The sequence below is a fragment of the Syngnathus acus genome, chromosome 9 (genome assembly GCF_901709675.1).
Source record: "Syngnathus acus chromosome 9, fSynAcu1.2, whole genome shotgun sequence".
Classification (NCBI taxonomy): domain Eukaryota; kingdom Metazoa; phylum Chordata; class Actinopteri; order Syngnathiformes; family Syngnathidae; genus Syngnathus; species Syngnathus acus.
This window is the reverse complement of record NC_051094.1, coordinates 6,789,081-6,812,463: the sequence shown is the minus strand read 5'-3', so window position 1 is coordinate 6,812,463 and position 23,383 is coordinate 6,789,081. Positions and strand designations below refer to the sequence as shown.

The 23,383-nt window shown below is 40.6% G+C and overlaps 1 protein-coding gene across 5 annotated transcripts; it reads left to right on the top strand.

Annotated features, from left to right (window-relative positions):
* Positions 1-289: 289 nt before the first annotated feature.
* On the top strand, positions 290-22,904 carry ghra (growth hormone receptor a). Of its 5 annotated transcripts, XM_037258780.1 has the most exons (11): positions 3,094-3,407; positions 4,651-4,789; positions 8,092-8,216; positions 14,608-14,743; positions 14,842-15,014; positions 15,367-15,545; positions 16,432-16,591; positions 16,665-16,755; positions 16,830-16,899; positions 18,446-18,675; positions 18,758-22,904. In XM_037258780.1, exons 3-11 carry the CDS (start codon positions 8,096-8,098, stop codon positions 19,425-19,427), a joined length of 1,830 nt encoding a protein of 609 aa, XP_037114675.1. In that variant the 5' UTR covers positions 3,094-3,407; positions 4,651-4,789; positions 8,092-8,095; the 3' UTR covers positions 19,428-22,904. The 5 variants fall into 5 exon arrangements, with proteins under 5 accessions (XP_037114676.1, XP_037114675.1, XP_037114671.1 ...); XM_037258781.1 differs by lacking the exons at positions 3,094-3,407; positions 4,651-4,789 and adding an exon at positions 290-313; XM_037258776.1 differs by lacking the exon at positions 4,651-4,789.
* Positions 22,905-23,383: the final 479 nt, after the last annotated feature.

The window sequence follows — 23,383 nt, the reverse complement described above, 5'->3', positions numbered from 1 at the left end:
AACAAAGGCCTCAGGGGTATGATGTCATGACGTTGGAACCACAGTTAACTCGGCCTCGGCCATTTTACAGCCACATACACACATATCCGAAGCAGCCTTATTTCCCAAATTGTGTTGAGAATGTTGGGTTTTGAATCGGGCAGAACACGCTCTAGGAAGAATTTGGGTAATGTTGCACAGCCTGTTTGCTCAAACATGTAAGCTTTTTTTTTTTTTTTAGCACAAGGACATTTTGCTAATTCATCCAAATGATACTGACGACATGAACGTGCAAAGGAGTGGCGACGTGGTGCCGGACATCAATCTGAGGCAGGTAATCGACAGACAACACCCCTCACTTATCAACTCCATTATTTCCTGGGAACATTACATTTTGCCACAAATATATAAAACGATCCTCGGAGACACTTGCTTTGCACCTGTCATATAAAAATAGAGATTCAAAGCTGCCCGTTCACATTTACAAAGCTCAATAAGACAGCATAAAGCAAAACAAGCACTTTACTATAAATCATTTAATATGAACTTCTCTACTATGTCATTGCCCATCCTTTCGCTCGCCCAGCGTATCATCAAGTTTGTCCCTGATTTGTATTCTAGGATGGCAACTGAAATTAAGGTAGTCACCAGCAGGGCGAAAAAGAAAAAAAAACATCATTTGCATGATGCTTCCACTGATTACGGCTATGCCTTCTACTTAATTGTGTTGTTTTGCACATGAGCGGGGCTCTCATGCTGACACGCTGCACTTCTTACTCGCCTGGCACCATCTCGCCAATTGGTATCAATTTCCTTGCCACTTGCCCTCGCAGCCCTCCTGCTGTCACCTTTATTCAGCCCAATGTTCGTAATGGTGGATTATAGTTCAAGGGCATATTTTCAAGGCATGCTGAATGTAGCTTTTTGCTAATATTGATGTTTTTTTTTTAGGGGGGGGGGCGATGTGACCAATGTGGCCATTCTTGATGTTTTTAGGGAAAACTCTGGAATGGTTTGCCATCCAACCCAAGAGCAACCCAATTCCCACTCACGTTCACTTTCAGACCTGGCAATTTCGAGTTTACATTCAAGACAACATGTACGTAATTTGAAATGCGGCAGGGGAAAAGTACTTGCAATATTCCAAGCACCGGATGTTTACCAGTGATGGTCAAAACTGGGGTAAAGGGTCCGGAGAATGTTTTGTAACAATGAAGGTCCACAAATAGATGAAAGAACAAGGCATTTGTGCGCTTGTGTTTCCCCCCCCCCCCCCCTGCAGGCTTCTTCTTCACTTGGATCTAATCCAATAGGCAGCACGGCCGCCAACATCACTGGCAAGTGTCACGCTTGTGATGTGAGACCACCCTAAATACATTACAGGGGACTTGAAGGGGTGGGGGGGTGACACAAAGGCCACTCTCCCATTATGCCAGGAACACAAACACACAGAGGACACAACATTGTTTGGGGAGAAAAATAGAATTTACCGGAATATGGGCCAAACAAAATGAGGAAAGAGAATCCACCCGCAGTTATTTTGCCATTATCAAAAACACATGGTATGATTTTCATGAATATTTCAGCTCCCTAAAGCTTATTGCTTATTGCTGTAAACAAAAGTCTACATTTTTTAAACAGTAGTTGCGATATCTTATGTTTCCGATCATATGAAACTCTGGTGTTTTTCTTTTGTTTAATTTACTTTCTCTCTCTTTGCCATTTGTGTCACAGTTGAGTTGTTGTGTCGTAGCCTCATATCTCACTGCGGGTGTAGCTTTGTCCCGCATAAGTCCACTGGGCCAGATACATTGTTCCCCCGTCATATTTGATACAACATGAAAGCACACCATCACAATCACAGGAATGATGATTCCATAACAAAGGAAATAATTGAACACACGGGGCCCCGCCTTACATTGTACAAAAACATGGATTGACACATCAAAAAAAAGACACATCAAAATATGCTTTCACATGCAAGTTTCTTTTTAGGGACAACATTTAATCTCACCACCATAACTTGCATTTGTGCGAACTGCAACAGTATGTTTACGTAGTTAAAGATGCACACAAAAAATTTATGCAATTTAGTGTGAAGAGCAAGTGGGCTGCCTGCTTCCCTCTTAAGTGTTAAGGCGGGTCCTTCCGCACCACTTGATGGCTTTTGGGTGGACAGGGGGATCAGAGTGGGGGTGGGCTGCATTTGGGCTACTTGTTCTTCCATTGACAGCTGAAATTCCAGGCAAGCCTCAGACAGTGTCACTGGTGTTGTGGAAGTTCCTCGTGAGGCTTAAAAGAAACAAACGTCCATCTATCGTATGTTTTCTCAAGCCAGTGTCGTATAATCTACTTTTAATGTATTCTACTTGATCATGTTTGGTATTAGGGATTCAACTCGCGATTGTTTCGGGAATCGAATAATCTGTTAATGATTTTGACGATTAATCGATGAACCGGATTTTAAAAAAAACAAAAGCGTATTATTTTAAATGGACAGTGTATGAATTTCACAAACATATTATTCATTCTGATTCATTTCCTGATTTGGTTTGTGATGTCAGAAAACAGACAGAAATGTAGTAAGTAAATGTTTTGTTTTGATTCACTAGGTCTGCTTCATGGAAAACTACAGAAATTAAATTAATATATACTGGTGAGAATCTGAAATTCCAAGCATTTGGACAGATTTATTAAAAAAAATCTAAATAATCGCTTATCAAAAATTATTATCAAATTATTTGTTAATCAATGAGTTGTTGATTAATCGATTAGTTATTGTGCCTTTCTTGGATATATAATGCATCAAGCTGTCCACATATAAACAAGACTAAATAATTCCATGAGAGATGCTCAATTTTACTTTTTTTTTTTTTAAATTTAATATATTAAATGTGAAATGACATATCTGTTATTTCTAAACAAGCCGACAAAAGGTTATTGGGACAACGAATTCAAACACAAAAAAAGATCAGTTTTGCCAAAAGAAAATAAAGTTCAATTCGAAAAAGATGATGCAAATACGAAATGAGCGTGTGCGCAGCTCTTTAAGAGGCGGATGTATTTTAGCCTTGGATGTCCTCCGGCTCCTGTTGGCTGCGGGTCTTGAGAAGGAGGTTGGACTCTTTCGGCGGATGGGGGTGCCTCACCGCCATGTGAGGGAGACGGATCACTGTGGACGTGTTCGAGTATGTGTGGACGTGTTGTGTGTGTGAGCTTGCGTGGGCTTTCCCGGTAAGAAGTAGTAGTCTCCCGCATACATGGACACAAGCGAGTGGAAGCAAGGGGACTCCAGTTTAAATCTAGTCAAGAAGACTTGGAGTGAATTGCGTGCGTGTAGATGAGCAAGTTGTGCAGTCGTGGAAAAAAAAAAAAGAAAAAAAGTCCATCTGCTCCTTGCAGGATTCCATCGTGACGCTTCGTGCAAAGTAAGCACTTGTTTTTATAGCGTTTTTCTTTTGTCATTGTGCTTGTCATGATCTTTTCATAGTTTTTGCTGCGTGGGAAACTTTGGCGAACTTAAAAAAAAAAAAAACTAGCTGGCTGCAACAGTCTTTCACGCATACTATCACCACTGAGAAGTGATAACTTTGCATGATTAGCGGACATAATGCATCAGGTCATAATAAATCGAATCTTAGATGTGATTGAGTTTATAGTTTATATACGATGAGGTAATATTGCGCAGGCTTTCGTGCTCGCTGTGTGGTGATGCAAAGCAACATGTGTTTCTCTTTTATATTCTCCTCCGGCCTCAACAAAGCTTATTTCTAAATTCGTGGACGCTAGGTCAACTGAGGATCGGGGACCCAAAAAGGGTCCCAAGTCAGTTCTGATTGCGTCCACAAGTGAAGATCATCAAGCAGGCACCGTAATTAGTTTTTATTTTTTGTGGTGGTGATATCTTGAGGTAGTTTTATAACTTCTATGTAGCTTTGCAAACCTGAAAGACTGGCTGCAAACTCACTCACGGAAACATGCACCATTTAAAGTGTTAATATTTTGCTTAATTTAGTGGATGCATTTGAAACTATTTGCTTTACTGCTAGGTTGAAAAGTGAACATTATGGGAGATGTGTTTTTGTGAATTCATGGCAACAAAGTTGTAATTTGTATATGCTCTCATGCTACATGCATTCAGAGGCAAAGCAACCTTTCTTTTATTTTATTTCCTCTGTGATCTCAGCAAAGCTTACTTAATTATTTGAGTGTATTACTATTGTCCAAATGTGGGAGGGTTGCACAAAATGGTGACAATTTTCATTGAGTCCCCCCCAAAATATGGCAATACAATACCTATTTTTCTAAGTTTGGGTTTTGGAGAGGATCTCGATTGGTTAGAAATTCTCAAAATATCTACACTTTGTTGCATGCAGCATCCACATCAAACTAAACTGCCAAATTAAAATTCACGCAGCTCAGGCTTGACATTTTAATCCTCCTTAATTTAGAATAACTGTCTCGGTAGACAGCCAGTTACTTGGAAAAATATCAAATGGGCGGATCGGGGGAATTATGATCATTTTTAATTTTACTTGACAGTTGCTGGTTCAAAATTGGACTTGTTGCAAGTCCGCACATGCCAAGTTGACTTTTCACTTCTGAAGAGTGCACACTTTGCTCTCATCGTCTTGTTGCTGCTCGGATACGCACACTTGATTTTTCACACAGGGAGCTCTGCAGATGTGCGTGCTGATCTCCTTCCAGCCGTGGCTGCTCCCATGCCAGTGTGCTGACTCTGACTTTTCCACTCTCTTTTTCGAAACCGGAGAAGAGACATCGGAGCCGTCTGATATTCCAATGCGAGCGGGTTAGAAAAGCTCTTCCTCTGTTGACATTTGTGTGCGACACACATTTAAACACACATGAATATGCTCTGCATAGGTTTAATGTGTGTATGAAGGCGGTGGTGAGGAACTTGGAACAAGGCAGAGCTGTGGGCTGCTTCTTTCGCAGGCTCCTCCTACTCCTTCTGAATCCTCCCTGCTGCAACATGCAGGCTCATGTTCACTGTCTGCTGTGTCCGTATGCTATTTAGGTGGCTCACATATTCGTTAGACTACATACGTTCTGGATAACTCATAATCTTTTTCATCTTCATGGAATTTTATCTCATCGAGACATTTTGGACAATTGTTTGTTGTCAGCAACAGAATGCAGAAGAGCCTATTCTGTCAAGTCCTTAGAAGCACATTTGGATGAATTTTTATGTGGAAGAATTGACCTCAACGCAATCAAGCACCTTTGCAAAGGTTAACTGTCGATTAAAATGTTCAAATTGGGGAGAATTGCTTTTTCACAAAATTAGCAAGTATGTAGTAAGTAAAAAAAAAATGTATATGGCTTGCAGGCCTGTGTGAACAAGAGCGAGGAGAAGCGGCAGTAAAACAGGTCAAAGTTCAGATGTCAGGATAATGTCTGTGTGTACCCAATTTTGATCTTCCTCACTCATTTGTCTTTGGCTCAAAAATCAATCCATTTTACTTCAGTATAGGTGAGGGGTGACTTCTCCCTCTTTGATAACTGTGTTTATGAAGAAATAGAAATTGGCAACACGGAGAGTTAATTGTCACACTGGTAATTGTCATCTCATCAAAACCTGGCCCAGCTTTGTCATGTGCATGCACGTTACTCATTAGTTGTGTAATTCTGTCAACAAACTGTGACGTACATTGAAAAGCCTTGCATGTAATTATGGCTAATTTGCATTTAAGATGTGCACTTTTCAAAAACTATTTGCAAAACTATTCAAAATGATCCACAAGCCTGTAGGCTTAACTGCCACATTGTTTAACTTCTTCACATGTCAGCGACACCTTCACAGATAGTGTTAAGCTCGTGGCTCGACTGTTTATCACCTTGTGGTGAGCGTGCACTGAAGAACACTACTGGGCAGACATAAAAGCCAACTAGATGACCATAATATATGCAAAAAAAAAAATTACTTTCACGCTACAGGTCATGACTTAACTTCACACTCCAATCATTTTTCCTCTTAACTTCACACTGCAATCCTTTTTCTCTGTACACTGAACAGATTTTTTTTTTTTTTTTTTTTTGCAAGGACCTCTAATTTGTCAACGTTGCCCTTTTGTGTGTGTGCAACCGTGCGCTTTGCCAACACGGCTCATGTGACTTCTTCCCCTCATAACCTTCTATCTATCTCTTCACTGTTACTTCATCTTAAATCCCATCGGTAGCTTTCCCTTTTGCCGTGTCAGCTTGTCTTTAGTAAACACAGATGATTAATAAGCAGTGTGTACGTGTGTTAGAGGTAGTGTAAAGTTGACCGTATGTTTACAGAGGGACCCCTTGAGACCTGTGTCGAGCCTCCCTCTTCTCTGATTGGCTCTGGCAAGCTTTTTGGCGGAGTCAAGGTTTGTCGCTGGCTGAGGTCCGCATACAAAAAATACAATCTGCCAGTTTGTGTGAAAGCAGCAGTAAAAAAAAACAATCCTGCCGTGTCAAGGAAGAGAATTAAATGTTTCTGGCTCTCATTCAGGAGAAAGGTGGGCGGTGACTCTGGGCATTCACCTGAAGTTGCATCACGCCACACACGTGCCTTTGAGCAAACACCCAATGCCCACCTATGAAAATATGTATCGCTTTTCTAAAACATCAAATACATTTTCGCGCAACTTTAAGCCATTCTATTTACCCAGTTGACATGTTCCTTTTTTTCATCCGCTTGATATAAATGACAGCGAGAGACTGACGAAACCTTTAATGAGCCTGAAGCATAAAAAGAGCTGCCATGTCATTTGGAAAAGAATCAAAGTCAAAGTCAAAGTCAGCTTTATTGTCAATCCCTTCATACGTCAAGACACACAAAGAAACCGAAATTCCGTTTCCTCCATCCCACGGTGACGAGACATACAAGTAGGCGACACAAAACAAAAACAAGTAGGCACAAACCATAAATAATAAATAATAAATAAAATAAAATGAGCGATGAATAAAAACAGACCAATAACCCATTGAATATGAGGGGCAAAACCGAGCCAGTGAGCATACAGCAAGAACAGGACGCTACGCTGAAAGGGGGAGCGAGTTCAGGATCCTAACAGCCTGGAGTACGAAGCTGTTGGAAAGTCTGGTGGTGCGGGAGCGCAGGCTCCTGTACCGCCTCCCAGAGGGCAGAAGTTCAAACAAAAACAAATTGTTTTTAAATGGAGTTTCTCTGTCAAGGCAGATGAGTTAATGGCTTCACAGCTTTCTTGCTTGAATTCTTGCACTGTATGACTTGGCCTTGTGCGGCCTCTGGAATCTTTCCGCACTCACCCCTCCACCACTTCAAGTCCCCCCACTCCCTCACACATACACACACATTCAATGATTTATTGCTTTGTTTCTTTCGTGCAATCCTGACTCATTTCTTCGGCTTTCAATGATTTAACATCATTGCATTTTGCTGTTTTTGTTTTTGTTCTTTTGCTTTTGGGGCATTTGTATTTGCTTGCACTTGCTAATGCAATTTGGAAATTTGCGCATTCATTAGACGAAGCAGGGTTTTTTTTTGGGGGGGGGAGGGGCTCACTGTTTGAAACTCACAGTACTATATTTTTGCTCGCAAACAGTCTCTGTAGTAAAGCCTTGTTTATTTAATATGCTGTGAGAATTAATTGGCAGTGTCAACTTAAGAGTGTTCCTGTACGTTGTGTTCTTTGGGCCTTCCAGAAACAAGTTGCAGGGACACAGCTGTAAATAGCCTTGGGTGTGGGCAGTTTGACCTATATTTGGACTTGACTGTTTGGACTCCCACACTCTAAGCAGTCACCTATTTACTTGGACCTGAGGTTTTCTGTCTTTATTGATGACTGCTATACAATAACTTTTCATATTTATTTTTTTTAATCATGAATTGTGTTCCAGAATTACCAGGGACTGAATGTTTAAATACACTATAAGAAGTATGAAATAAGCCTTCAATAGTCCTGTGATGGGATATTGTCAGTTGAAAGAGTAGCAAAGACAAGCAGCAAATATAAGGTTAAATTTTGAAAAGTTTCTGAAAATGAAAATGGGCAGCACGGGAGGGAGAGAGGAAACCAGAAGTTTTCTTCCCCCCCACTTGCCACTCGTTCACTCTTTTCCTCTGTTGCTCTTCTCCAGCATCATGGCGACGGCGTCCTCAGCCTCGTCCGGCCTCCTGCTCTTCCTCCTCACGTCCTCCCCGGCCTGGCTTTCGTCTCCGGCCTCGGCCTTTGACACCGACTGGCACCACATGACGCCATCAGGTAAGGGGGACGTGCCACTCTCTGGTTGCTCTGTATCTTAAATTCGCAGAACTCAGGTCAAGGCTAAATTCGTAATCTCCTGTTGCTGGCTACATTATAGGACAGGCCAAGTTATTACGTTTCTTTTGGATCCAAGCGCACGATATGTAACAAGATCACAAATAAACATGATCAATTACAATCTCATATGATGAGATTTGAACATGTGAATATGTTGGATAATCTGTTTAAAACTTTAGCTGGCTGGCATAGCATCTTTTTAATTGCATACACATGGCATGCAGATTTTTAAAATGTATTCATCTGTATTCATTATTTTTGTGACTTATTTTGTCATCGGTCTGTATACGTTTGAAAATCTTTTTTTTTGGGGGGGGGGGGGGGGGGGGGGGGGGGGTTCTTTTTATACGTGTGTGTGTTTCCTGCAAATGACCGAGTACAATTAACTCATTATTGGGCATTGAAAGACTAAAAAAAAAAAAAAAAAACTCTTAGAAAGATAATTAAATTCAAATGATATTTAAAGAAAAAAAAATTTTTATTTATGTGACAATAGCATTTTAGAATGACAACAGGGTCCTATTGCCTTATGCATGTGGCATGTGACATTTCTTTGAGGACTACTGGTGTGACAAATGATCACATGTAGGTGAAACAGAACCTTCCTGGAAGAGGTCATAAATTTGTTTCAGGTTTGAAATAAACTGTTGGTGTGTCAGACAGTCTGCACGTGACTTATCAAACATTAATGCATTCGATTAAGGGCAAAACTTCATCACATCTTATGTCAGACGTGTGTTGCAGAATGCTGTGTTTGCGCAGAAGGTTCAGCGTTGAGCAAACGCAGCGATTTCCTGATCGATATCAGCGCCGGGGGTAAACGCACGGACGCCCCGGGCCACTCTATCAAAGTCCAGGGACTGCTCAATTCGGGAACATTGGGCGGTGGGAACAACTGTCACCGAGCCGGGTGAAATATTTAGGTGAAAGAATGATAGGGGTGGGGGGGTTGTTATGATTTGACGTTGCCTTGACCGCATTGAGCCCAGAGATGCTGACGGTTAGTGGAAGAGCACAGTAAATGCTGACTTATTGATTCATTCTTGTTTCTATAATTCCATGCACGTTGTCAGTATGTGTTGATACGTGATGCGATAAATGTTTCATGTCTTAAGCAAAATTTCAAGCACGCTGATCATCAAATGAATCAAAAATCATTTTTTATAATTGCTGATTCAAGACCAAGTTTAATTGAAAAGTTGCCCAATTCCTTGGGCCTCCCAAGAGGACATATTCTTTTTACACTTCCATGTAAGTATTATTATTGCTGTATCTTTATTTTAAATGAAAATATAACATTTGTAAACATTTGCTTTTACTGGAAATATAATTTTTGCCGGACCAGTAACTGAATCCTAAATATGTTTGAAATAATGTCCTGTTTTAAATAAAGGGATGGAAATTAAAACTTTTATCTGAATCGTTGATTAACCGACTAAATAATCAACAGATGAATTGAATATTAAAATAATTGTTAGTTTCAGCCCTACTATACTTCATTTACCAGGCGTAAAAATGTTCATTGTGCTTAAATTAGGCCTAAGAAAATCTGCTAATCTAAATTTGCGGTAATACCGTGTCAAAATGTTGGCAACATCCATGAAATATTTTTGGATTGGTTGGTTTGCTGGAGGACAAATAAACAATCCCTTCAAGAACAACCCCTTAGGATACACGTTTGTGTCCTTTTCCGATTGCAAAAAATCAATATAAAAGATGACTACATGGCCACAGAGGTTATGTTGATTTGGCTGTCTGTGTGTCTGTTTGTCTTTTGGACTCACAGCAGGATTACACAAACCTCACCAGGACACTTTTCATGGAATTTGTTGGACACGAGTTGGCAGGCAGTTGGGACAAAGAGAAAAAAAAAAAAAAAAGCCATTCATTTTAATGGTTTGGCTGTTCTTTTATTTTTTGTTCCTTCTGTTGGGTTTGTCTCCCTTGCTTTCACTTGAAAGTCCAAAACATTTTACACCATCATACACTACGAAGCACCCATTTTACATCTGGCACCACAAAAAAAAAAAGCTTGTTGATTCTTACCAAGTGTGGGCACCTGCTCATTCCTAGTGAGACAAGTTCCAATTCCTTAATATTGAAAATACACAATAACAATTTGTGTCTGTAAAACCTTTAGAGTATTGCAGGTTCAGACAGTCTTTGATTTTTTTTTTTCTTCCAAAGCTTACATATAATTATGGACCGCTTTGACTGTTTAAAGTTGTGTACGTGGTTGTGCAGACTTTTTGCTCAATGTTTATTTCAAGACATCATTTGCTTGGATGCACATTCAGTGACTTGACCTCTTCTGACCATGTCCTTGTTGCTTTCCAAATACACAAGCTCACCTTTGTAAGTGCATGGGGGCCCTATAGCAAAACGGTCAAATAGCTGCTTCAAATGCAGGTTTTTCTGGATTGGGCGTTGCAGCGTGGAGGTATGAATTTGTGCTTACCTTTTCAGACACACCCACACCTGAAAGGTTTTTATTTATAGTCTGGTGTAAATGTGAAAGTATTGATGAATCAATCAAGTACGACGATTAATCCATGTCTTCAGACAGTCTGACCGGCAAATTGCGGAGGCTTCGGCTGCCAACTTCTACAGACTCTCAGCCAAACATGTTTTATCGTTAAGGACGGACTGGTTTAAAATCGAATCTATCATTCTTGTAGTCGCCAGAAGATATGCAAGCCAGAGCTCTTATGAAATATGGCCAAGCGCTTGGGCTGGTATGGTGCTGTTTTTGGAAGAATGTCTTGTGGATGTGCTTTTTTTTTTCTTGGTCAGAACTGCCAAGATGAAATAGTCCTGGCTACTGCATGTGGCACGCATAACACATTGTGATGACAAACAAATCATTTTTGAATAGCCAAAATGTGAGCTGAGCGTGGATGTGTTTGACACTCCTCACACAAGAACCAGACAAAAACAGAATAGTTGACACTGAAATTGCCTGAAATTGAATTGAGCAGACTCGTTACAAGGAAAGTACACCTTAATTGTTACAATGTTGGATGTCGCATCTGTAAAATTGCTGGAAACGTTTCTCCACCCAATTGTACGTTTTCCCTAAACTGCAGCACACTTCTTCTTATCTTGGGCTTGCGTTACCTCTCTGATAAGCCCTCAGACAACCGATGATAACGTTTGGACAAATCCACCGTTGTGGCTTAAAATGGCCTCCCCATCGATCGCTGCACTGTGCCGGTGTTCCTCAACAAGCGTTAAAGTATCTGAAAACAACGTCGACGCTGATAAGGCGAGCAAACAAAAGTGCAGCTTGTGCCTTTCCCAACCCTCCACCTGTTGCCTGCAGTCCACCCCACGTGCTTTTTCTTATTAGAGCCATTTGAACCTCGCTCTTGCTTTCGAAAAAGTGTTATTCCAGACATGATGAGAGAAAAAGTCACCATATTTTTGGATTTTTTTTTTTTTATTGACGTGACCAACACAGCATACAAATTGTGTGACGTCACTTAAATGCAAAGTCTGTTGTAGTACCAAGACTGACCTGTGAGAGGCAGCATAGTGAATAACCTTTACCATTCACTCAAGACTGTTTTCCGGGAAAGAGGAAAAAAATTCCTAACACACCCAACATCACCACAGAATAACCACTCAGGAACGTCTTTACGGTCTTTGCAAAGCAACTATTATTTTTTGTATCAAAAACAAATGTAAGCCAAAAAAAAAGTTAAGTCGTTCGTTACAATCCCAATGCATTTTTTATTGTTATTATTATTATTATTTTTTGCTTGACGCATGGAGCCAAATTCCAAGTGGCAATGCCAACTTCTTGCCTGGCTTGAACGTCACAGCGTATTTGTCATTTTTGTGTCTATACGTGAAATATTGCCAAAAATACAAAGAAAATAAAGAGTATTGACTTTATGTTTGTGCTTCTGGCCTGGAGCTTGAGGACATTCAGAGACAGAGCCTTTTATTTCTAAGTGTCCGCTTAGCGTGTGATTTTTTTATTTATTTTTTTCATCCCCCCACCCTCTGTTTGTCAGGCCTAATGATTGATGCTGTTGCATGACACCGTGTTCCACAGCACAGAGGTGGTAACCAGCAGCAACCACAGACACGGTCACTCCCCCGTTCTGTGCACACATTTCAACAGAGGCGAGTTCTGGGTGTGTGTGGACAACAATTGCAAAGAAAAAAAAAATATTCAGAGGGCTGCAAAAATAGAGAAAGTGGTTCAACAGACAACACTGGAACACAGAACACTGGAAGGGTTCGACAAATATTGAAGATGAAGGAGTGAAGGATTTCACACTTAAGTGTGGCCTGGGCTAGATTAAAAATGTTTGCTTGTCTCGTGTGATGATGTCACACATTCTGCAGTGCAATGCCACGTTATGTGTGCAATAGCAGGTGAAATGATCAGAATGTTCGGATGTAATAAAAGTATGCTGTGAACTTTTAAGACAGCAAAATTGACAAACCAGATTTTCATCAACCTGCTAAATGGATGCCCTACCCCAATTAACCGCAGATTACTCAAATGGATGCCCTCCTCTTCTTAAAAACGGTAGTAACTGTAAAGCTCTCCTCAGGTCATAAACGCTATCATTCACATGCAGTCATGGCTGGCCCCACGCACCCAACGACATTTGACCGCAAGTCCTTGGCAGTTGGACAATTTCACTTTGAAGTTGTTCACAGGTTCTTTGTTTTCAAGGTCCAGGTTCACATGCATGTTGACTGTTATTTTTATCACCTGCTTTTATCTTGTTGCAAGATCTTTTCTCGACCTGTTCGGGACCTTTGGAGTGCCTTAAGGCTTCACTTAATCTCTTTATGTTTGTCCTTGTCATTACTACTTTCCAAGCTGTTCTATTCCCAAATCCCTCCTAAACGTCCCAGAATGCACCTCAGGGGGGTCTTTGATTAATTCGACTTTGCTCTGCTAGTAAGTATCCGTTATCCAAATTTGAACTACGGAAATGAGTCAGACATTTTGTTTTTTTGCTACTTCACTGTAAAATGTCATAGCCACATTTTATTTAAATTATATTTCAAATATTCAGCTAAAGTACACCCATTTCCACTTATTTTGTCGACCTGAGTCTTCTGCATCAAGATTTTTTTTCTTTCCATTATGCCATTAACCTCATGTTTAACTTGAATCTGCAAAATGAGCTGGAAGAAGAATATTATTGACACCGGCGGGGCCTCATTGGCTACCACGGACCATTTCACAATATGGCGACTGTCTGTGGCAAGGGAAGTGGCGCATTTGGGCCTTTCAAAGAGTGGCCCTTAATGGGTAACCTTTTACCCGACGTCTAGGATGCAAAATGGCTCAGCAACGTATAAATGGACTGCATGTTCAACTAGATAAGATAGTGCTCTTTATAAGGGGATGAGAATTATTTTCATGCACAAAGTGGAACTTCTAAAGTTGTGAATTCTAAATTATGCCTAGGGTTACATAATAAGTCGAACATTCTGGAAGGTTTTTACTAAATCTCAATGGAAAATTAAAATATTAAAATTGTAGGAGTACCACCATATCCTGTGGATTTTTTTTTGTTTTTTTGAAGAACTACTCTCCCTGGTCTTCAATTTGTGTCCTCACCTTAGTAATTGCAAAGAGGGTAATGTAGGAGAAAATAGAAACAATATTTAATTGAGAGCATAACTCAGTAATTTTGAAAACAGGTTTGTCGAGCTTGCACAGTGTTGACTGCAACCGCCCTCCGCACGGGTTACCCTGTTTAAACTTGAACTTAAGTCGACATTATAGCCACTTTGTCACTTGGTGACAGGTAGACTTTTCTGAGATGACTAAGAAAAAAAAAATCTGTCGGCGTTAGCGGGAGATGAAAAAGGGTATTTGAAAGGTTTGCAGGTGTCACTGTGAAACTTTTCACCTCTGACGCACATGCAGAGCCATCTTCCGAAAAATGCTACTTTGCACATTTTCTGCACATATATGACTACAACAGATATTTTTGCAAAGATTATTCCGCTAGTTTTCACACTGTGTTCAGTCTGTTGAACCTTTGGTGCTGGCAGCTGAAATTTGTTGGATGAGGAGAGGAGTGGGGGGGGGGCGTGTGAACCACAACTTACAGAAGATGAAGGGCCTGGTCCGTTGACGGGGAGGGTGTACGGCGTAGCGGACAGGAATGCAGTGATCTATGAGATTAAGCAGGCATCGAACCGAGCATAAGCAGTTGAATGAAATTATAAGGGTGGAAAAATCAGGGGGATGGACGGATGGACGGACATGCTTGTCACTCAATAGATCAAAAAGTCTCAATCGCTTTGAAGGTGAATAAAGTAGATTTCTTTTTTTGTCTTTTCTTGCCAGCTCCCGTGGAACCTCACTTCACGAAGTGTTCATCCGGAGACCAGGTGACGTTCAGCTGCTGGTGGAGTCCGGGCAGTTTCAACAATCTATCAGACCCTGGAGCACTGAGGGTCTTCTATCAGAAACGAGTTATAGGGTGAGGGTCGTGACCAAGCAAAGAGCCCAAACAACTGCTATTAAGCAGACAGCATTTCTGTGGCTGACATGTTTGCTTTTGTTTATTTCTGACTCCAGCTTCTCCACCAAGGACGAATGGAAAGAGTGTCCAGAGTATTTCCACTCGAGGCGGGAGTGCTTCTTTGATAGAAACCACACAGCCATTTGGACCACCTACTGCATACAACTTCGCAGCCGAGACAACGTTACCTATTTCAACACAGATGACTGCTTCTCCGTGGAAAACATTGGTTCGTAGCTAGCATATTTTTGGATTATAACTTTTGCTAAAGTACAATATTGCATTTTCAGATTTTTTTTGCCATTTTTTAAAAAATATTTTGGTGGGAGTCTTTTTTTTTTTTCCCAGTCACCATTTTTTTTAAAGAATTTGGGGATTTGTAAAAAAATAAAAAATAATAAAAATGTCCAATGGGGATCAACTCCACACAGATTTTCACATTTAGCTAAGATAATTTTATCCTGCTTTGACAAAGTCATTTTATAGACCAGTGTTTCCCAAACTCCATTGAGTCAAAGAGAAAAAATCTGATTAAAATGACCAAATTGACATGATTTACAAGCAGTCATTTTCCTTGGCAGTACGTCCTGACCCTCCATTGGCTCTCAACTGGACCTGCCTAAATGTGAGTCCCTCTGGGCTCACTTACGACGTCATGGTGACGTGGGAGCCGCCTCCCTCTGCAGATGTCAAAGTTGGATGGATGAACATTGTCTACGAGGTCCAGTACAGGGAAAAGAACAGCACCAACTGGGAGGCAGTGAGTTGACAAGTCTTTTGTAAATTCCACAACACTTAAGTTTGCAAAATTTGCAAAGTCGGCCAAACAAGTGCACCATGTGTGCACTCCAGTGGAAAGTTGAAGATCAAATCAGGACATGTAGTTTCATGTTTCTTCCCTTAAACCCACTGGAAGCCTGAGCAAGGCCTCTTGGGAAAACACAAGCTTAGTGAAGGAAGTCAAGTGAGGGAGCGCTTGGTTTAGTGGTCATGGCATTTTTGCCTGGTTTGCTAATCTCAGCATATAAATCTTTCTCCAACTGTATCCCTGTAAATCTGAAACCTCTAGAAATGTAACTAATATCCACCCACTGGCCATGAAATTAGTTTACTGAGTGCTTTTCTGTAGAGACCCACCATGTTACACTTACTTACAAGTGGCAGTAGATGGCACCAAAGAACAAACTAAACCTTTTGTGGTATATCTGCTGGCACAACTGCAAACAACTTTTTATCATTGTTTCACTTCAGTTTTCACCCACTTCTCTGCCACCCAGATGTACTCTGCCCCCTCCCCATCCTGAAATATGCTTTGACACCCCAAGTGCCTGCCCATATGATTAACATTTGGGTATTTTCTGATTTTTCCAGAATATTGTTTTCACATTTTCAACCGTTCCCAATGGGGAACACGTAATAAATCTTTATAAGCTTGGTTTTTTTTAATATTGTAGATGTTTGTAAATAAATGTTTTGTGGACATCCTGAGACATCCTTGACCCCCCTACCCCCACCCCCAAGGAAATAGGTTTGCCAGTGCCTTTTATTGGCAAACATTATGATATATGATATGATCTGCTGTCACTGCATCATGCAAGATGACCTCATGTCATGGATCTCTTGTTGCACTTGTGTGTTCTCTTCAGCTGGAGGTTCAGCTGGAGCCACAAACTCATCAAACAATCTATGGACTCTTTGTAGAAAAGGTGTATGAAGTGCACATCCGCTGCAGGATGAAAGCCTTCTCCAAGTTTGGAGACTTTAGTGAATCTGTTTTCATTCACATCGCTGAAAGTCCTAGCAAAGGTAACGTGCTTGTGCTTTTGTAGTTTTGTGTCCTTGTCTGGGTTGTAAGGCTGTTTCTATTCATCTGTTTTAGATTCATTTTCCCTGCTTACATTGGTTATTGTTTTGGGAGTCGTAGCTGCCGTCATACTCATCATGTGGATTGTGGTATCACAACAGCACAGGTAGGAACTCAAATGCGCATGCATAATTTTTTTTTTGTTTTGTCTTGAATAAAATGAGATTGCTACCTTTGCAGGTTAATGGTCATTCTGTTGCCACCGATTCCAGCGCCCAAAATTAAAGGAGTGGATCCAGAGATGTTAAAGGTACAAATGTTTTTTTTAAATATAGAAATAGTATTTTTTTGTAATTGTGAGTTACCCTATGCCCCCCCAAAAAAAAAAAAAAATCAGGAAAGCCACAGTGATTGTTGGAATAATTTAAGTGAAGCCTTGTCCTGCCAGACCTGGAGGCCTTGTCTTTACATTTTATGACTTTCCTTTTATCGAGGTTCTTCCTCTTTAGTGACAGGGATGTCTTTTGATCCCTGTCAGCCATATGTATGCTTCCTGTCCTTATGTTATCTGTGTGTTTTTGTTCCTGTAAGAGGCCTTCACTAACAATGAGCAGAGCTTATTTGCATAGGCGAAATGTTCTTATTTGGTTCAAAGAAACTTCATTCCTTTTAGTTAACTGTAGGTTTGGTTCATAGATTGTTGTTGATCAGAACTGTATTTCTTTGTTAAGTGTTATATACAGTTTGAAGTGGTTGCATACAAGTTATCCCATATTTACTCAATGTTTGTTTAAGGAACTGCATACCAGTTACCTCACATTTACTTAATGTGTGTTGAAGTGTTTAGGACAAGTTACTTATTATTATTGTGTGTTAATTTACCAAGTAGATAAAGTTAGCCAAGGTTTAGTTGCATTGTTCCACAGGAAAGCGGCAATTCAAGTTATCTGATCACACTCGAGAACGGGTCAGCCTACCATGGGAGAAGAACAGCTGGTTGAGGAAAGAGGACAAATTCTGCGGGGGTCACGGGCCGACAATGAAGTGCTAATTCACACCACACTACATTCCTTAGCTAATCAGCGTTGCTACAGACACAATCTCCCCTCCCTTTAGTGTAGCAACGCCTCTGTAACCAGGGCAACCAAAACATTAAATAGAGGAGCACGTGAAGTAAGGACTCAGAATTGATGGAGATTGTAACTGAGTTCCCTCTCTATCGTTCTCCTCGCGAGTAAATCTATTCTGGTTTTCTTCTCCTCTTCCTTCCAGCGTGTGGTTTAATGTCCGATGGTATTTAGACCTGACAGTGATGAAAAACAGTTTAATGCTATAGCTCCACAATCGAGGACTACATACTGTAGTTCTCAGTCTTTTCATGCTTCCAGCAATTATCTTCAAACCTATTTCAAATAATTAGTTGTGCAGGGTCTTTAAAAAGCACAACCTCTCATCACGCATCATACTTCAACATGAAAGTGTTTTGTCTGTTTTTTTTTTTAATAGTATTTCTATTCACATGCTGGTATTGTTCATCACGCCCACGGTCCATCACTCGGCGTTTATTGTTTGAGCCTGCTATCAAAGCAAAAAAAAAAAACAGACCAGAATTGTTTATAATGTATTATCAGTGCTTTTGGAGAGCTCCGTTGTTAATCGTGAAGGATGAAAACACACAGCATTGCTATCACTCTAAAATAATATTAATAAACTCTTTGTCAAGTATCTCGAGAAGTGTCAATTAAGTGGTATTATTGTTGTAAAGGATTTTTTTATTTTTTTATTTTACTACAGCTCCTGCTTTGGATGTTGTTAGATTTTGCAAGTCAACCTAATGTCTTTTTGTTTCCATGTAGAAAGGGAAGCTGGATGAGCTGAACTTTATCCTGAGCCATGGAGGTCTGCTTGGCGGCCCCACGTACTCGCCAGACTTTTACCAAGATGAACCATGGGTGGAATTTATCGAGGTGGACGTGAAGGATCCAGACACTGGGGAAAAGGAGGACAACCAGTCTTCGGACACCGAGAGGCTCCTCGGGGGCTCTCAGCCTGGCAGACACCGAGCGGGCTGCTCCAACGCTCTCGGGTACTTCTTGTACTTAAAAGTTCAATACAGATCACAGAATATTTTTCGGCGCTACTTGTTAACATATATGCTGTCACATCAGCTTTCCTGATGACGATGGCGACAGCGACTGCCCTGATGACCCGAATGTTCCCGACGAAGACGACGACACGCTCACGTCCACGCTGTTGCCGGGCCAACCCGACGACAGAGAAGCCTCAGAAGTCTCTCCGGTGCCTTCTCAAAGCGCAACTCCTCAGACTTGGGTCAACACAGATTTCTACGCCCAGGTCAGCAACGTGATGCCCTTCGGGGGGGTGGTGCTGTCCCCTGGCCAGCAGCTACAAACCCAGGAGGGCAAGTTGGCCTCAAAGGAAGATGCAAAGAAAGGCGGGGAGGAGGAGGAGAAGAAGCAAAAAGAGCTTCAGTTTCAGCTCCTGGTTTTGGAACCGGATGGCGAGAACAGCAGCCGACAGATGATCCCATCGCCTTACTGCGCCATGCCCGACGAGACCTACCCGCCCGTCGAGCCTCGGCTGACCGAAGCCTGCGAGTCGCCTTACATCTCACCCGACTCCCCCCAGGCGCTGCTCTTTGCCCCCGTGCCGGACTACACGGTGGTACAGGAGCTAGACAGTCAGCACAGTGTTCTGCTCGACCCGCCTCCCGTCCAGTCGGCGCCGTTGTGCCTATCACAGCACCCCCTCAAAGCCCTCCCCGCTATGCCCGTGGGGTACGTCACCCCAGACCTCCAGGGGGCGCTCTCACCTTGAACGCAACACCTTTAGACCAGAAAGTTAGACTTTTGCTGGAGGCAAATTGACTCGCAGCGAGCCGGGAGGGGACTTGAACGCTGTCTTACATCCACGTCGCCAAAATGTATTTCACGCACTCTGTGTTCTGTTTCCCAGTAAACGGCGGAGGAGAGACATTTTTATAAAAGCAATCAGTTTACCGCTTGCGTATCTTTAGCGAATTGCCAAAGTCTTGACAGTCTGCTTCAAAGACGACTGAAGAAGCATGCGCCATCGTTTACTCTTAGTAGTGTGCATCATTGACACAACTTTGTGTCCTTACACGAGATATAGAACTATGAATATTCTACTCAAACAGCGTAAGAAGCTAGGCTATATATTTTTTTGCTACAATAATTGTTTTTGTCATTGCGCATTTTTCACATGCTGGCCAAATTTTGAGACAGTGACTTTTTATTTGTTGGATTTGTGAATGTTTATTTGGACATGAGTGAAAACTCGATGGAAACAGACGATACGACAACAAATAATCCTGTCAAAAAATTTGCTAAAGAATACTTTAGCACCATAATCTGTAGTGTATTTTCTCTCATAGTGACAACTAATATAGGACAGAAGTCCGCTGTGAGGCGTTCAGTGACACTAAGGAAATTGCATAAGTGCAGTTTATGGCCAGAAAGGAGTTCCCCCTTTTGATCTTGACCTCATTTTGATTTCAATTCATAGGAATCACGTAAACTGGACTTTAAATCAGAAGGATTGCTTTACCACAATAAGCTTCTCTACATGTAGCTGATGGACACACACACACACACACACACACACAAACAACTAGTAGCAGCTCAACTACTACCCACTTAAAATGTTATTTGAAATGTTTTCATGTATGTTTATGTCAAATAATTCAGGGATGGCGAAGGGATCGAGTCGAAAGAATGTGAAGGTGTGTCCTTAGGTGTGACTAAACACAGTGTTAGCAATCGCTTTTTTTACGGTTGTGTTAAATGTTTGTCGTGCCTGTGTTGATGTATGTTTAACTACTCATGATCATAATAATGGTATTTACACTCGGCTAGGGAATAATTGCAAAATCGCATGACTGCGTACGTGATCATAAAATACATAAAAGGCTATAATTACGCAAATATGAATTAAAAGTTAGAGAACTTGCAAAAGGGATACCCCCCCACCCTTTTTTTCCCCTATTTTTATTTTTAAATGTGCTAGAACGTGGGGTGACTTGGGAATGGAAAACTTGAAAATTGTTTCACTAATACTACACCCGTTAGGTGACAACAGAGATAAGTTTTATTTTATTGGGAAGACAGAAAATATATTTAGATTTCTATATATTTAGAGATAGCAAATATATTGCTGCCCGGTACTTTTGCATTTGTTGAAGATTCATTTAAGGGAGAGCTAGCATTACTGTACCGTTCATTTATATTTGCTGGGGAAAACCTACAGAGCTCACAATGCTGCTACCATTGCGCATGTGTGCGTGCGCTTATGTCATCTGCATCTTGGTGATGAATGAACAGTAATACAAAGACAAATTTTCCGTCGTATGGAAAAGATTCTTTAAAAAAAAAAATGATGAAAGTTTCATGCAAACTGGAACGCAATCAGTGACCTGCAGTCGAGCGGTCATTTCTTCAAGCTTTGTGTGGAGGCGTTAACTGCGATGTAATTGTAAAATGCACCCGTGTCATTACCAGCTCACAATGAGTTCATTCTTTACGTAGTGCAGATTTTTTTTTTTTTAATGTTACAGACACTTTATGAGCACTTTGTACATGTATGTTAGACATCAACATTGTGTGAGAATTTCGTTAGATTTTATTCAAATGGTAGAGTTTACTTTTATTGTCTGATTTTGAATTAAATATTTCCCCGAATGATAGATTATGGGGAAATGTGGTTTTGTTTTCTAATGGTCTTCTATACCAGCAGTTGTCAACTGCTGGGTGTCAGATAGCTAGTAGAAAAAGTTGCTTGTATTCAGATTTTTATTTTTTCCGTTACAGTACGGAGGCAAAGCTACCAAGGTCCCACACGGATTAAGAAAGGGACGAGAAATGTTGCTTCCTCATGTTCTAGGGACAAGTTCACTCTGTAAACCAAAATGCAACTGCCTCTGGCTGGCAGACCTCAAGGCTTGCAATATGCTTTTGGTGGTACATCATTGTTTTCATAGGCTATATTTAAACCCCCTAAAATATTGTTCTTAACTTTAACAATAGGAAACTGTGGGACAGCAGCTGAGAATCACTCTTCATGATTTTTTTTTTTTAGGATTTCATCTTCCAAATTGCTTGTCCTCGCGAAGGTCAAGGGTGTTTTTTTTAAAATACCAGGGAGTTGGTTGTTGGCTGTTGGTATAATTTTATATAATTATCAGATACATTCTCATTGAAATAAAAAAATTGCTTTATATAGTATAGTAAGTATGCAGTCAGATATTTTAAGGTGTCTATAAATAATTTTATAATTTCCCAAGTGTAAATGTATTTTATTTCGAGGGGAGGCATGTTTTTGTAACATTGTTTATTCCGACTTAATTCTCCGAGCAACATGTACACCTTCAGATGTTTAAATGATAATTAGACTCACGATATTGAGCTTAGTCTAGTTTTTTTGAATAATAAGACAATGAGAAACCTTTATTATCAACGAGCTTCAATTTGAAGCTACAGCCTGTGTTTAAACATGGAATTTTACACAACCAGATTGATGGAATCATATACTGTGAGCTATGTGTTGAATAATTTGCATAGAAGATGTATGAACAGCTTGAGGTAGGTGCTATAAGCCACTTTCACGCTGTCTGTTAAAGCTGGCATTTTCTCGTCCTTGCAGCACTATCAGAGGTATGATGGGGTGGAAGCGGGGGGGGTTCTTAAATATGATGTTTCATATCACAATTATGTGATTGTGTCTATAATCCTGCTTTTTGTGTAAAAAGCTTTGATGCAACAGGTTCTTCTGGTTAAAATTGGCTTTAGTTTCAATACTTCCACTGCAAACAATCTTGTGTTCCTACTGCTTTGCCAAAATGATGATTATTTCCCTGTGGCGGGCAGGCTGACTCACTGCTTGGTATTCAGTTTTTAGTTGTTGTTTCATAATTTAGTCCAACAGACCCATACGCCATCCAGGGTTCATGCTCAGCAACATTGTTTATCCAAGTTCAATGGTGTCTTGACTTAAGTTTAATTCAAGCAAATCACCCATTGACGTAAATGGAAATGCCACAAACATTTTTTAAAGTAACACTCTATAGTATATACTATATAAAAACATACTATAAATGTACTGTATAAAATCATACAGAAATAACAATGGATACTTTTGGCTTAATATAATAATAATATAATATAATTGAATGCTAAGAACAATGTTGACCCTCATTGATGTGATATTTTCTTAGCAGTTAAACCTCGTCAATGTTGTATCTGTGATTGACACAATAAATGAAAATATGCCACATTGTAACTGTACTGGTCCTTCTTGAATTTGGCCTGAATGTGGCTACTGTGGCAACTGTTTAACGTTTCATTATTTTGTGCACAACTTGCTGTTCTCTACCAAGGAGCCGAACGGCAAAATTTAAGAGCTGGACGTTTGTGAGAAGTGTATTTCTTCAATTAGCAAACACCACACTGAAGAAAATTGTAAAAAAAAAAAAATCATAGAATTTCTTTTGCACTATTTACTCAGGTTTGTGCAATTTTTTTTTCTTCTTTTACCTTGCTGTGGCACAAGGTTTGTGTGTGTGGTCGCTTGGTAGGATTCATAATTCTGACCCTTTGTCGAGTGCAATAATCTGTTTGTGTGTGTGAGGCAATGTTCTTGTGTGTTCTTGTATTTCTGTTGTTTTAGTGCACAAAAAGGAAGGCGGACCTCCTTTCACCCAGTGTGAGCGTGTGGGTGTGTGCGCAGGCACATGTAGTCAATTATATTTGTCTGTACAA

Excerpts from the sequence above, each read along its gene's own strand:
- ghra (XM_037258781.1), top strand. The coding sequence starts at position 8,096 with ATGGCGACGGCGTCCTCAGCCTCGTCCGGCCTCCTGCTCTTCCTCCTC. Across the intron at positions 14,744-14,841 it reads TATCAGAAACGAGTTATAGG|CTTCTCCACCAAGGACGAAT; the intron begins GTGAGGGTCGTG and ends TTCTGACTCCAG. Across the intron at positions 15,546-16,431 it reads ACAGCACCAACTGGGAGGCA|CTGGAGGTTCAGCTGGAGCC; the intron begins GTGAGTTGACAA and ends TGTTCTCTTCAG.